The following is a 13,508-nucleotide window of genomic DNA, read 5'->3' on the forward strand; positions in this document are numbered from 1 at the left end:
AGAAAAGAAAAAAAAAAAGAAAAAAAAGAAAGCGCAACACATAATAAGCGCAACACAAACCCCACTACAGAGAAGAATCGGCCAACAGAATCAGAGTGGCTGGCATTGTTAGCTGATACTGTCCGGAGACACACGGCACGCTGGCCAGACCGGCACTCTCCGCCGTCCTCACATCCTCTCTGCCTCTCCTCCTGGCCGGCGCCAGCTGGCTGAGCCGAGAACACGTAGCGTCTCTTGAACCAGACGATAGGATCGGAAACGCCTCTCCGCCCACTCCTAGGCGAGGCTGCGCCTGGTGGGACCCTTGGACCGTCCATCTGCTCGCCTCGGAGTAGTTCGATCTCCTGGCCTAGCCCGAGATCGATTGGCTCTCGCCAAGTGGCCACACTAGCTGAGCGCTGCGTCTAGCGTGCAGCTTTTCGTCTGGCCTGCCAACAAAGAGACCAACTGTCGCCTCTCGTGACACGGCCGGCTGTCTGGGAATGCTCGAGGGCCGAGCGGCCTCGAGATTAAGGCTGCGGAGGCGCTCGAGCAGCTGTGGACTGCCCTCCGCCCGCTACACCCCCTGTCGTCGGTGGCTGGGCCGGCCTCTGTGCATCGACAGCCTCCAGAGATCTTGCCCCCGTTTGCGTCATCATGCGACATGGCTTGCTCTGTTCTGCCCGGACAGCTCTGCACGTCGATCCTCGGGCACCGAAGCGCGCAGATGGCTCCCAACTCCAAAGCACCGTCCTTTTGTCCGCGTGTCTTCCTACCGTGTTCGTCCCGTAAGCAACACACCTGCCCTTGCATCGCGTCTACGTACGATGACCTGTGGATGTGTGGATATGTGGATGTGTGGATGTGTGGATGTGTGGATGGCTTATGTGTAATCGGAATGGGTGGCAGGAAAGTCCACACGTTCGATCTGCACGTCGAGATGGCCTGTCTAGTTCCTCTTGTCCATTCTCCGCCTTCTCTTGCCCCCTCTTTTCTTTTTTCCTCCTTCTCTCCTCTCTTCCGACAGCCTGTTGTTTACATCGCTGAGCCATCTCGTAGGTCGCCACGCAGTTCTTTGTATCCGCAAAAACACACACGTCTGAAACGCGCCCGACGGCTTCGCGATCCGCCTCGGCTTCTCATTCTGTCTAGCCCACCGCTCTGTCGCTTTCGTCCGCTACTCTCCCGTCCTTCTGTCCACAGCTCGTGTCCCCTTCGATTCCGCCATTTTACGTCAAGCAATGGCCGTAGTGCGAAAATTCTTACTGATGCGAGCCCGCACTGGCACATCGGGAAGCCGTGACCGGGGTCGTCTGGAGGGGGGGTCTTGCCAACTTCTTGAGCAGCCCCTGGATCCCCTGCCAAACAGCTTATCTCCACTTTCAAGATCACAACCTTCTCCCCTCATCTCTTCCTCTTCTCTCGCTCGTATCTTACTCTCATTCTCTCCGACTCAGCATCTCCGGCACTCTGTCCCCTCTTCTTTATTATTCGATGGTCATTCCCTCCACATTCTGGAAACACACATCTCGTGGGGGCAGGGGTTGCAGAAAGCATGCTCGTTGCGCCTGCTCCAGTAATGCGCCTCGCCTTCTCTCATTCTCCTCCTCACCGTCTTCATCCTCACATATACACCCCCTCCTGCACGCCTCTCCCTGCGTGTCTCCTCCCTCTTATTTCACGTCGTATCTCTCCCGCCGGCCCACCGGTGAGCCATTGTCGTGTCCAGACCGCGAAGCTGTCACCGTGCAATTAACCTCAAACTTCCCCAGCAACTAGCCACCCCTACCTAATACTTTCTCCCACCTTTTGCCTCAGCTGATTCTTCTTATTTTTTCGTTTTTTTTCTAATTAGGCTGCCTGTTCTGCAGCTGGTGATTTCCTGCAAGCCGTCCCATACCATATGATCCTGACCCTGAGAGAAAGACATCCGTTGCAATCGTGATCTGCGCTGCCAGCGAAATTTCTTTCTCGTATACGAATGTTCGCGTCTCCTCTCACACCCCCTGCTTTGCCTCACCGTTGCTATTTGTACCCAAGTGGCACCCCGTCTTTGAACTGGGTCCGGCACTTTATACACTCCCCTCTACCGCTTGTTCCCGACCTGTCCCGCCGCGGCGTCTCACCTCGTGCGGTTCCATCTTCGCTCCGTCCCAGGCTATATAGATGAAGCCGCGTACCAATTGAGCGGCAACCGTGTGCTGCTCTTTTTGCCGTGTCAACGTGCGCGGACCAGCTGGTCGAATTGACGGTATGGCATCGTCAATGTCTGCATAGCCGATCTCGATCCATCTTGTTGGCTCTTTACAACTCTGTTTATCACCTACAACTTCAATCATGGGGAACACGCCTTCCACCGAGGCAACCCGGAAGTCGCTTCCTTCTCGTCCGACCTTCCAGCCACAGCCACCACTTCCTATCGCCATCACTTCTGCCTCTCCTTCCTGCCCCAATAAGCTGTCAAAGCCCCGTACACGTCGGCGGTCAACAATCAGTCGGGCACGAACTTCCGATGACCTTGCGAGTAGTGTTGGCTCCAATCATGCACGCTTTACGACCTCTGGGCCCGGCCTCGTCTCTGCCTTCTCTACTTCCCAACCCCCGCCATCCTTGCAACTGGACGGTTTTCGGCCGCCTCATCACCTCGTATTGCCGGCCTCACCGCCGGCTATCGGCTCGTCTGCGTTTGCTTACGAGCAACCCGTTGCACCTGCAATTAGCCGACGGGCCTCTGGCTATTGGCAGGCTATGCCCTCTGTATATTCGACTCCCGATGCAGAGCTTGACGTTGCATTTTTCCAGGAGTACCAACAACAACAGCAGGACCTCCAACTGCAGCAGTGGAAGCATCATTTCGACCCCCAACACAGCGAGCAGTCCTACCCAGACGACGAGGAACAGTTTTCGCGGAATCCAAGACTGAAACCCAAGTCACGCAAGCGAAGTAGCTTGTTTCGATCACGGTCCTCACGCCGACCGGCTGAGCCGCAGGACGAGCAAAATTTTCGCCGACGGAACAGCATTAGCCAGGAAAACCCATCTACTGGCGATTGGCACCATACATGGGATGGTGGCCCTATGACATACGAACAGGCCCTGAGCCAGTATTACGGTGGAAGAATCCCCGATAGGTTAGTGGTTCTTTCACGCGCCTTTACTTGCCCTGTCCCTGGCACTGACTTTATTTCCTGTAGTTGGCCACTCCCGGTCAATCCACGAGCCTCGTGGAATTACGACCTCTCGTCATATGAAGCCAAGCGGCTACTCCACATTGTGGATGGCGACCTTTCTTTCGACCACGGGCTCGAGCAGACTACAGTTGCCTCTGAAAGCAGGGAGCCAGTTGTGTCGGAGGTGACTTGGAAGAGCTCTCATCCCGTCCAGGATGGAAGCCGAGGTCTTAGCCGGGCCAACTCCGATATCTCCATGTATGCACCAGTTCGCCGTCGCTCTATAGTGCAGGTTCCTGGTGTTGCTACTCGCAGAAGCAGCAGCAGCAGCATTTTCGCCGGCGGTGTTACAATGACTCAACAAAGATTTCGACACAGTGTTTCCACCACACCCAGTCTCTCCCACCAGACCTCTTTTGAGTCTACAGCCCACCGCGTATTGTCTATGCCGCCAATGTCGGCGCTACCAGCAATTCCAATACTGTTCCGTCTGCCTGGCTCAAACGACGACACTGAACCTACACCTCGGGTGACGACACCTTGCGACAAGGACTACCAGGCTATAGGTGCCTTCAAACTGGGCTCTTTGCGAATCACCAACGGCACTGCTAGCCCCGTGCCCTCACTGGAGCGACCGAGGACGCGTGAGGTAGACACGAACAAGGAAAAGCCTATCAGCCGTGCTCTCACATTCGATAAGAAGCCCTCCAAAAGCCAGATTCGCCCAGACAACGGAAAGAACGACCTTCAACCATTTCCCCCGTACGCAGAGCAGTCGTCGGAACCTCTGGCTGAAATAGACACCCGTCCATTCAGCGGATATACCATTTCCAAGAATATCCCTGGTAGCGATTTGCCACAAATCGCACTTTCTGACGAAGTTTTTTCCGGGTTCGTGTTCGACTTGTATCCGCTAGACGATGATCCGTCCCCTCTCAGACTACAGACAACATCGAAGAATACAGCCATGGAGGATGATCTCTTTGAAAGCGAGAGCGATACGCCTGAATATCTGCCCGACGAAATCCTGGACGTTCGTCTTGACCTCAATGCGAAGTCTGCTGGCAGCAGCGGCTACGCCACGGCCGTCCTCGCTGACGGCAAGACTGCCCAAGGCGCTCATATCGTCTCCCGGTCAGACAGTGGCTTTGTTTTGAGTCCCGCAAAGAAAGCAGCAAATAAGCCGCTCTGCAAGGCCGATTCGGGCTACAGCTCCAACATGTCCATGCGGTCCTTCAAGCAAGCCGCCTCAAACTTCATGAGTCCTCGTCGTGATTCCTTCTACATTGCCGAGCCAAAATTACCAGATCTGAACGCCGATGCCTGCCCATCGGATGCCCAAGCTCCCAATGCCAACCATGTTACTCTCACCGTCCCGAACTTTATTGTCTCCCCATCGCCATCGCGCTCGTTTCCCTCCGTTCTTTCAAACGACACGCCACTGGTCTCACCGGCGAGCACAGCAGATGCGAACCCATCCTCCACTGGAGCCACGATTGCACTTCCAGCCATTTCCCACTCGACTGGCACCATGGCTGCTGAGCTAGGTAGTCCTGTTTTTCATAACACCAGACTCACAGGCCCACAGCTCGGCCTTTCCAAGAAACGGCACAATACCCCAACCTCTCTAGAGGTACTCCGGTCTCCAGTACGCGCAAACAGCTATCCGACCCTAGGCACCAGTCCTTTTCCAATTACACCGCTCAGCGCCAAGTCTGGTGGCTCGAAATCGGCCTCGAGTAGTGTGAGTGGCACTCAACGGTCCAGCAAACTACGCCGGCTATTCAACCGCGGAGCAGCGGCTTACAAGGGCGCACAGACTGGGGCCGACGCTCCGTCCGTTTCCCAGGATATGCAGACCAAGCTGTCCGATCCCGCAGACTTGTCTCCGTTGGCAGCGAGACGGGTGGCAATGAAGAGAAAAGTGAGCAAAGATACACTGAAAACAATTCTCAGTGTGGGCAGTCTCGAAGCGTGCAGCGCCCTCGAAGTACAGGCAAACGGACCGGTGGGGAGTATGCCGCCTACCACGTCCAAACTGCCAGGCGTCACCGGAGAGAACAGAGATCAATCTAGACGGCGGCCTTTGGGCCGGCGCCATACGTTTCAGAATGTTCCATCATCACTGGCTCACGCGGCGGCGTCTGTGATGTCCCCGCGGAAAGCCGCGCATAGGAAATCTGCACTTGAAGGGACAGTGCTCGAGCCGATTGAGAATACGGGAAGCGCTGAAAGGAGCAGAAAGAGCAGAGAACATGGGAGAGGTACGAAAGCAAGGCAGACAGAGAAGCTGAGGGAGAAGACATCGCGTGGATTCCAGAAGCCGACCGAAATGCCCTCGCTGATAAAGGCCTTTGGAGCCGAAGCGAGTCTGGCGGATCGAAATACCCCCAACAGACGAGCGAATGGATCCAGCGCAACTTCCACAGCCATGAGCGAGGCGCAACATGATCCTCTGGCTACCCCATCTAGCCTTCGAAGCCGAACGATGAGCCTGACGGCCCAGCTTGAACGCAATTTCAACATGAAACTGCCCTTTTCTCGATCTTCGAGGCCGACTACTGCAGACGCAGAAGAAGAGAAACAACAGACTAGCGCCAAGCTTCCGGTGACTATATCGAACCCGATTTTGTCATCGTCGGCCCCCGAATCCTCCGTACGAGCCTCTGCAAGACTCGTGCAAGCCGAGCATGGCTACAGCAACGGGCCAAGACGCGAAGGACAGTCGGCCCGTGTGCATGGGCGCTGCAAATCGAAGTTCTCGGCTCACAACCTCACCAGCCTGGATCACAAAGCTTCTTCCAGTAGTCACCCACGGATGGCCGCACAGCCGCTGTCCCCATATTCCCTAAATGCTACATCGCCGTACGAGTTGCGACACCGAGCTAGCTGCGACGACTACAGCAATGTGCCGACCAGCAATGGCCGCTGGCGTAGCGGAAGTGACGGTACCGACGACAATCGTTTCCAGCAGCAGCAGAACCACCAGCAAAAGGCCTGGGACCACTACTACCGGCAACACGGCAGTCAGCTGCCTCCGTCCTCACCTCGTGGCTACCACTATCGCAACCAAAGCACAGGCTCACGCGGCGGCACCCAGGCGCCATATCGCATCCTGCACAGCTACAACTCGCCAGCCTATCGCAACGCGCCCATCTGGGGCTGATCGTTTCCTACACGAATTTCTCATTTGTCATTTTGATTCGCAATTTCTTTCATTTTATTTACTTTTTTGGCATTTTTGGCATTTTTGGCATTTTGTTTTTCAATCTATTCGGACAACGCAACAAAATACATCAATCGGCTTCTTAAGACACATTGCCTCCCGGCATTGGATCTCTTGGTTTTCAAATTTTGGTTATCATTGCTTAGCGGGCTCTTTGGGAATCGAGCCATTCGCCTCGGTTTGGTTACGATGGAAATAGGCACTGCTGATCGACAGCCGGTTATGAAACGCACACGCATGGGAAATTAGAAGAAATGTCAGAACAGTGGAAGCCGTCACTTTGTTACTATGTATATACCCCAAATATATCTCAGCTAGAGCCTTACATCTTTACTTCACCTTGCAGCCGCGAGACACGTGACCTAGTCGACTAACACCACGGCCAGTGTGTGATCCATAAAATTTGCGGAGGCAAAAAGTCCGACTACAAAAGCAAAAAAAAAAAACAGAGTTCGGCACACATACGCATATGCAACTGCTGTTGACAACGATGCTGCTCTGTACGTAGTGCAGGCTGACCGCCGCCGTCTGGACATTTGCTTTCTCACGCTCGCTCCGATGCTAACGGACCTCTTCCTCTCGCAGTCTGTCCCTGCTGTGCGAACGTGCTGACGGTGTCGGCACACCCAGACACGGGGCGCAACCGGCTCGAGTGCCGGACATGTCCGTACGAGTACGCCATCACGACGCCACTCTTCAGCCGGCGCGACTTTGTGCGTAAGGAGAAGGAGGACGTGTTTGGCGGCGAGGGCGCGTGGGACAACGCCCAGAAGACAAAGGTGCAATGTCCGACGGACCGGTGCGACGGCGACGAGGCGGCCTTTTTCCAGGTGCAGATCCGGTCGGCTGATGAGCCGATGACGAGCTTCTTCAAGGTTAGTTTTGGGACGGTGTGTTTGTGTGTTTGTTGGATTTTCCGTCTTCATGTAGCTGACTTCCAATTCCTTCGTAGTGCATGACGTGCGGCCACGGCTGGCGGGAGAACTAGGGCAGACTGCTGCGTGGAAGCAGAGAGCAGGGCGATCATGATACCCATGGACATTGCGACTCATTAATGGCTTATTCGTATTCGTTGTCTGTCGTCTGTGACGTCTTGCATTCTTGTATTCTTCGTATCGTAGATATCCCTCCCCCGTCGACTCGTTCTCGTTATGGCTGCTGCTGCCATCGGAAGGCTGCCTGGATATCCTCGCGCTCCATCCGGGCCACGACCTCGGGACTGATGATGGCCTGTCGGAAGGCGGCCGTCTGCAGCAGCTCGAGGTGGCGAAGCGTCGGCCCTGGCCAGCTGAGGTACTGCAGGTACGGCGGCTCGCGCCAGTACAGCAGGTAGCGCAGGTAGCGCACGAAGCGTGGGTCGTCAAAGTACTTTTCCGCCGCCAGGTACTGCAGGTAGTAGGGGTTCGCCAGACAGGACACGAACTCGCACTCGATCTCGAAGCGTGTGTGGAAGAGGTCGGCCGTCGGCGGCGGCGGCGGTCCGGTGGCCATGACAAAAAAATAAACGGCAGGAGCTGGCCGAGAGAGATGACAACAGAAGGCGGCGTGGATGCAGACAGCAGATTCTGGGTGCAATTGCTCGCTCGAGATGCATTTCAGACTTGCGATTTCGAGGGGAGTTTACTGTTTTGGCGTGGGCTTGCGTCTCGGCCAATCAGGAGCTGGCCTTGTCTGCCAGATCGCTGACTAAGCAAAAGCTCTTCGTATCTTGACATTAGTCTCATTTACACACACACTCTACACTTGTCTCTCTTCTCTTGGAAATTGAGTCCTGTTATTTTGCGCAATAGTAAAAAGTCCTCCTCTTGCCAACACCAGGGGCCACTCCTTCGGACCCGACTGGCTTCATCTTCTCTTGCCTTTGTACCTTTTTTCTTCCTCTTCTTCTCATCTATCCCATGCTGATGGCTAATATCATGCACCCTTCTCTTGTCAATCCGCAGACCCCATGCCACGAACGTTGTATAATGATTACAGAAATAGGAGCTGAAACGGCCAATCTGCTAGCTGTGCTCGCAGTCGGCGCCGGGGTATCGAGTAAATAAGAGAGGGCGTTGTCGCCGTCTCTGAGCAATAGCAGCATCGCATCACGGTTGGTGCTAAACCTTGCCATGGCCAGACGAGGCACGGCAGGACAGGCAAGCTTCCGGCTTCTTCGTGCCTCGGATGGATCCTCAGACGAAACCCCAATGGCGCAATAAGGACAAGAATGGGAAATGGTAAAAAGAAAGGCCGGAATGGGGGAACGCTCAGGGAGCCAATGCAAAACGACAAAGGGAAGCTATGGAAAAACGAGACAAAGGGAAACAGCAGGAAACTAAATATGCCAACACGGTTAGAAATGCTGGCGGCCATTTGGACCGCCGCGATCCAGGACAGTGCAGCGCAACGTGGGATCATGGCGAGCGTCTTTTACTGGAGATGTCCACCCTCTCGGTCCTCTCGGCTCTCCCTCTCCTGCTTCAGCGTGCATCCTTCAAGCACATTCACATACCGCAGCTGTCATCAGACCGTGACGTCCTCAAGGTGGGACACGACCTTGGAATCATCGCCCAGGAACTGGCGTCGGAAGCCAATAATCTCGTACGCAATTGTGTCAAAGTCGCGCACCTTGGCATCCCGGAATCGCTTCAACACGTCTCTCAGGCCCGTGACAAACTTGGCTTTCTGTTCGCCGGTGAAATCGTCGGACCGGCCGAGCTCAACGAGGATTTGGTCATCTAGATATTCCAAACAAGAAGCGACAAGGAAAGAAAAGCAAGGTACGTCAGCGGTCACAGGGGGGGATGGAGGTCAGGATACCAGACGGGCAGCAGAAACGACAATGCTGGGACGGAAAGCAAGGACACTCACCCTTGGGAACGATGGACGACAGGTGCTGGTACTGGCAGTCTGGAGCCGCCGCGCAGGCCTGGCCGCTGAGCTCGTAGGGACACAGCTCGACGTCGGGGTCAATCCTACCACTGTAGGTTAATGATTTCAGGCCGCCCTTCACGTCGGATTTATACTGCGGGTGGAATCGGTAGGAACGGAAGCACTTCAACGGACTCTCGTAGGGTTCAAGGGCCGGAATTGCTGGCGGCGGCGCCTTTGAGCTTCCGATGTCGGGAAGCTGTTTGCTCTTCTGACGCTGTTGTGGCTGAAGCAGATCGCCAACCGGGTTTTCGTCAAGAGGTTGTGAGATGGGCAAAGCAAGCACTTCGAGGGGCGCTGCCTCGACTGTTGGCTCGGTAGCTGCTTCGTCCACATCGTCCTCCATTTCGATGTCACCATCCTCGTCGACCTCATCCGCCTCGTCAGCCATCGGCTCATACGATGGGCCTTCAGACATATTGTCCTGCTCCAACGCTGTGTCTGACTGCAGCGGGTCCTCGGCTGCTGACTCTTCCTCGCCGGCATCGGGCTTTTCTGTCTTTGCACGATTTTCGCCCTCCGGTTCGGCTCTGTCCTTGACAGCCGTCGTCTCAGTCAACTCATCCGCTGCTACCAACATGCTCTCGACAGCCGCGGCTGCGCTCTCTTCCACTAGCAGCTGCAACTGCACATCTGCAGTCGGGGACTCGGTCACACGAATAGCTTCTGCGTCGACGGCCGTTGGCTGTGGCTGGTCAGAAACAGCGGGAACCTCCTCCTTGTCAAGTTCGACCATGGTCTCTGCCAACCGCATCTTCTCGGCCATGCCTACGTCGATCTCCTTCTGCAGCGCTGCCACCTTATCCTGCAGCAACTTGAGCTTGAACATCTTCTCCTTCAGCGTGGCTTCCACCCGTGGCAGCTGCTGGCTGGCAATACGTGTCCTCAGTGCACGTCTGGCCGCGTCTGCCGCCACAAACGTGTTGTCCGATGGCTTCGGCAGCCTTGCAGACACGGCCTCGACGAGTCCTGGCGCTGCGCTCTGCGGGATCCCGCTGGAGGACACTGCCCGGCGAATGGGCGTCTTAGCGGCTGAGGCGTCAACCTCTGGCGGTGTGCTGTCGCCTGTTCTCGGCGTCTGCGATCCGCTCGGCGAGCCCCTGGCCTTCTTGGCCTCAGCCTCGGCAATCTTCCGCTTCATTTCCTCGATCTGCCTCATCTTCCGCGCGTACTCGTCGTCTTTGGCCCTCGTTGCTGCAGGTCCGCTCGGTGGAGTCCGCATGGACGTAGGCAGTCGTCCAAATGGCCGCGGCTGAAATGGCGTTTCTGAGAGGGGTGGGAAATCGCGGACAGAGTTTCCGGCACGGGCTCGGCCCCCTTGGAGCGCCTTTGACGGGTGCTCGTCCGTCGGGGAATCCATCTCCATCTCGACGTCTGAACTAGAGTCGGAGTCGTCGCTGACATCGATGATCAACGACGAATCCTGCCGCATCTGCCCGAATGGCCGTTTCAGCGGATTTGAAGGCAACGTCGAAAAGTCGTTCAAGTCCGCAGCAACCGGCCGCTTGCGAGATCCGCCTGCAGCCTGTGGCGTTCCTGAACCAGAGGCCACAACACTAGGGATCGTCGACGCAGGCAGGACCACAGATTGTTGGCGCACTGCTGGAGATGCTTGCGTTTTCGGTCCCGGTCGTTGTGGCAATGCCGACGATGAGGGCGTGACCAGGACGCTGCCATTCGGTGGCAACTCCGACAATGTCGGAATCTGCGGCGGCCCACCAGACGACTGAGCGTGAGATGCTGCTTGTGCCCTCTTAAGAGCGTCCAATTTTTGCTGCAAAAGCCGTGCTTTGTCCGACCTCGTCTTTTCCAACTTCGCCTTCTCGACAGGTGGCGCCGCTGCCTCGTTTGATGTTGAGACAGCTGGTGGCGTACCTGCGCTAGGCTTTGAGGCTCTGAGAGCCAGAAGGCGGGCAATGCGGTCCTTTCTCTCTTCCAGTTTCGGGCCGTTCGTGTCGCTGTTGCTTCGTTGGCTTTCTGCTACCGATGCCGGCTTGGGCGACGGCTGTGAAGTTTCTGCTTCGGGCATTTGCGCAGATTTCAGGCCCAGCTCTGCAAACAGTGACTTGATTGTCTTTTCGTCGAAACCCTCGTCGATAAACGTCTGATAGTTGACGCCGTAAGGAATCAGGCGCAGAATAGCCTTCTGTGCCTCCTTCTTAGCGTCATCAATGGAAGCAAACGGGGCAGTGTTGACAGGGCTCGCGTGTTCCGCGACCAGCTTCTGGCTGTCTTCTTTCGCCAAACCGTCCGCCTCTGAGCCTAAGGCTCCGAGGCGGACGGTTTCCATTGTCTTCTCGTCCAACGTCTTCAACGGGTTGATTTTCGTCCCTTCGCCGTCTTGCAGCGGTGCCGGTCGGCCTGATCGTGTTTCCTGAGGCGAGAGATGCGGAGAATAGGATTGAGCGCGGTGTTGCTCTTGGACAGGCGATCTCTGGTCTGAATCGGAAAATCCCATATATTCGTCGTCGGCGTCTGCTGCATCTGAGCCGGTCGGGCCGTGGCCAATGACAACAGCCCCTCCACGCTCCTCGTCTTCATCTTCGTCGTAGAATGCGTCTTCCTGAGGATCAATGACGCTGGCATCACGGCTCGGCGGCTGTCCCGTGACACCGGCGTAGATTGCCACAGCTGGCTCCAGAGATGGGCGTTTCAAGTCTTCTTCTGCCTCGTCGTTTTGCTGTGCCGTATTTGAGATCGAATCTTCTCTCAGCACGGCAGAGCTAGTGACCGTCTGCGGATCATACATGTCCGTGCCCTCGCTCAACTCGCCCTCCTCCAACTCACCTTCCTCGACATGGATGTTGTGCGTATCTTTGCTGGGGGCCAGAGGAGACGGAGCCGACACAATCTGCAGGGGCGGGGCAGTTGTGATCGGGTATGACTGCTCGTGTTGCATGGGTGCGCGGTGTGGTTGAAAAAGCTCCTGGAAACTGCCCGAAGCAGGGATTTCCTGATTCTTCGCAGGGAACTGCGGAGGAAACGAAGATGATGTGGCATCGAATGTGCTGCCCTGCATCCAGCCCGCACCACCAGGAGGCCCTTCTCCGCGCGACTGTCCGTGCGGTATTCCACTTATCCCCAGAGCAGATGTCTTGTTCGTATTGTAGGCATATGCCGTTTGCGACTGGGCATAAAAGTCAGGGGTATGGGAAATGTGGGGAGGAGCATGAGAATGAAGCTGCGCAGGCGCAGATGGTGGTGGTATCTGTGCAGGATAATGAGGAGTTGCTTGGTACGGATTGTTGCTGTATATCGGTGGCGTGCTACCCACTGGCTGGTAGTCAAACTGCGCGTATTGTTGGGTCTGTTGCGGCGGCTGAGGCTGTGGCTGCGGTGGCGGCCATTGGCCGTACGTATAAGCGTAACCAGACATTGCAAATCGATCAGCAAAGCGGATATGGAGAGACGCTATGCCAGTAATCCGGTTGGCCTTTGTATGATGCAGCGTCCAAGTACGTGATTCCGATTTCTGAACCGAAGCATGAGGACAGGCTTCGACGGAAATCCGGGGAGTGACGTCTGTGTGCGCGCCCGAATGAAGCTTTTGATGAAAGGCAAGTTGGGCAGCGAGACAGGACAGGCCGAAAGAGTTTCTCACAAAGAAAACGTAGCGTGACCAATGTATCACACTCGTTTGACAAAGCCGAACGCGTCCAAGACTTCGTCAAGGCCGGGTTTCTGCGTGCTGTGTGCGTTTGTGAATTTGCGAAAGAGCGCAAAGATGAATTTTTGGTCGTCAAGAGAGATTCGCGATTAAAACCGAACAGATTGCGTTCGTCGGTTGTGGTGGTGATATCTTGGCTAGTCATGTCCAGATGAATTTCGACGCTCGATTTATTATCCAGAGTCTTTTTGGGCAACATGACGTCGGGACGGCGCAGAGTTAATCCGAAGTCGTCGCACGGGCTACGTTTATTGCGTAAGATACAGGGCGAGGTGCACGTACCATGTGATTGTTGTCGTGGCAACGGGCTGAAGCGATAATGCGGGCTACTTCGGCCACGGTTGCCAGCTCCAAGCCAACACACACCTGCAAGTGAGCCAATGACAAGACACGGCAGGACAATAAACCCTGGGGTGTCAAGAGAAGGACCGATGGCGTTGATGGCCAGACTAAAACTTGTCGTCTTCCAATTCCAATTCCTCCCTCACCATCACGACACGACAGCACTTGCTGCACCGTCGAATTCCTTCGTTTTCTTTTTCAGGCCACGTTT

General features: G+C 55.7%; 4 protein-coding genes across 4 annotated transcripts; 2 read left to right on the forward strand and 2 right to left on the reverse strand.

Annotated features, from left to right (window-relative positions):
• Nucleotides 1–2,316: 2,316 nt before the first annotated feature.
• On the forward strand, nucleotides 2,317–6,315 carry CMQ_4941 (proteophosphoglycan ppg4; the record flags this gene model as incomplete). The annotated part of the gene is made up of 2 exons (XM_014315877.1): nucleotides 2,317–3,110; nucleotides 3,174–6,315. 2 exons carry the CDS (start codon nucleotides 2,317–2,319, stop codon nucleotides 6,313–6,315), a joined length of 3,936 nt encoding a protein of 1,311 aa, XP_014171352.1.
• A 529-nt stretch (nucleotides 6,316–6,844) lies between these two features.
• Nucleotides 6,845–7,363, forward strand: CMQ_5003 (RNA polymerase 3 c11 subunit; the record flags this gene model as incomplete). The annotated part of the gene is made up of 3 exons (XM_014315939.1): nucleotides 6,845–6,875; nucleotides 6,961–7,250; nucleotides 7,328–7,363. The coding sequence occupies 3 exons, from the start codon at nucleotides 6,845–6,847 to the stop codon at nucleotides 7,361–7,363; spliced, it is 357 nt and encodes a 118-aa protein (XP_014171414.1).
• Nucleotides 7,364–7,524: 161 nt separating this feature from the next.
• CMQ_5009 (soh1 family protein) lies at nucleotides 7,525–7,866 on the reverse strand (the record flags this gene model as incomplete). The annotated part of the gene is made up of 1 exon (XM_014315945.1): nucleotides 7,525–7,866. One exon carries the CDS (start codon nucleotides 7,864–7,866, stop codon nucleotides 7,525–7,527), a length of 342 nt encoding a protein of 113 aa, XP_014171420.1.
• A 1,014-nt stretch (nucleotides 7,867–8,880) lies between these two features.
• On the reverse strand, nucleotides 8,881–12,664 carry CMQ_4960 (uncharacterized protein; the record flags this gene model as incomplete). The annotated part of the gene is made up of 2 exons (XM_014315896.1): nucleotides 8,881–9,095; nucleotides 9,229–12,664. 2 exons carry the CDS (start codon nucleotides 12,662–12,664, stop codon nucleotides 8,881–8,883), a joined length of 3,651 nt encoding a protein of 1,216 aa, XP_014171371.1.
• Nucleotides 12,665–13,508: the final 844 nt, after the last annotated feature.

Source organism: Grosmannia clavigera (assembly GCF_000143105.1).
Source record: "Grosmannia clavigera kw1407 unplaced genomic scaffold GCSC_160, whole genome shotgun sequence".
Taxonomy (NCBI): Eukaryota; Fungi; Ascomycota; class Sordariomycetes; order Ophiostomatales; family Ophiostomataceae; genus Leptographium; species Leptographium clavigerum.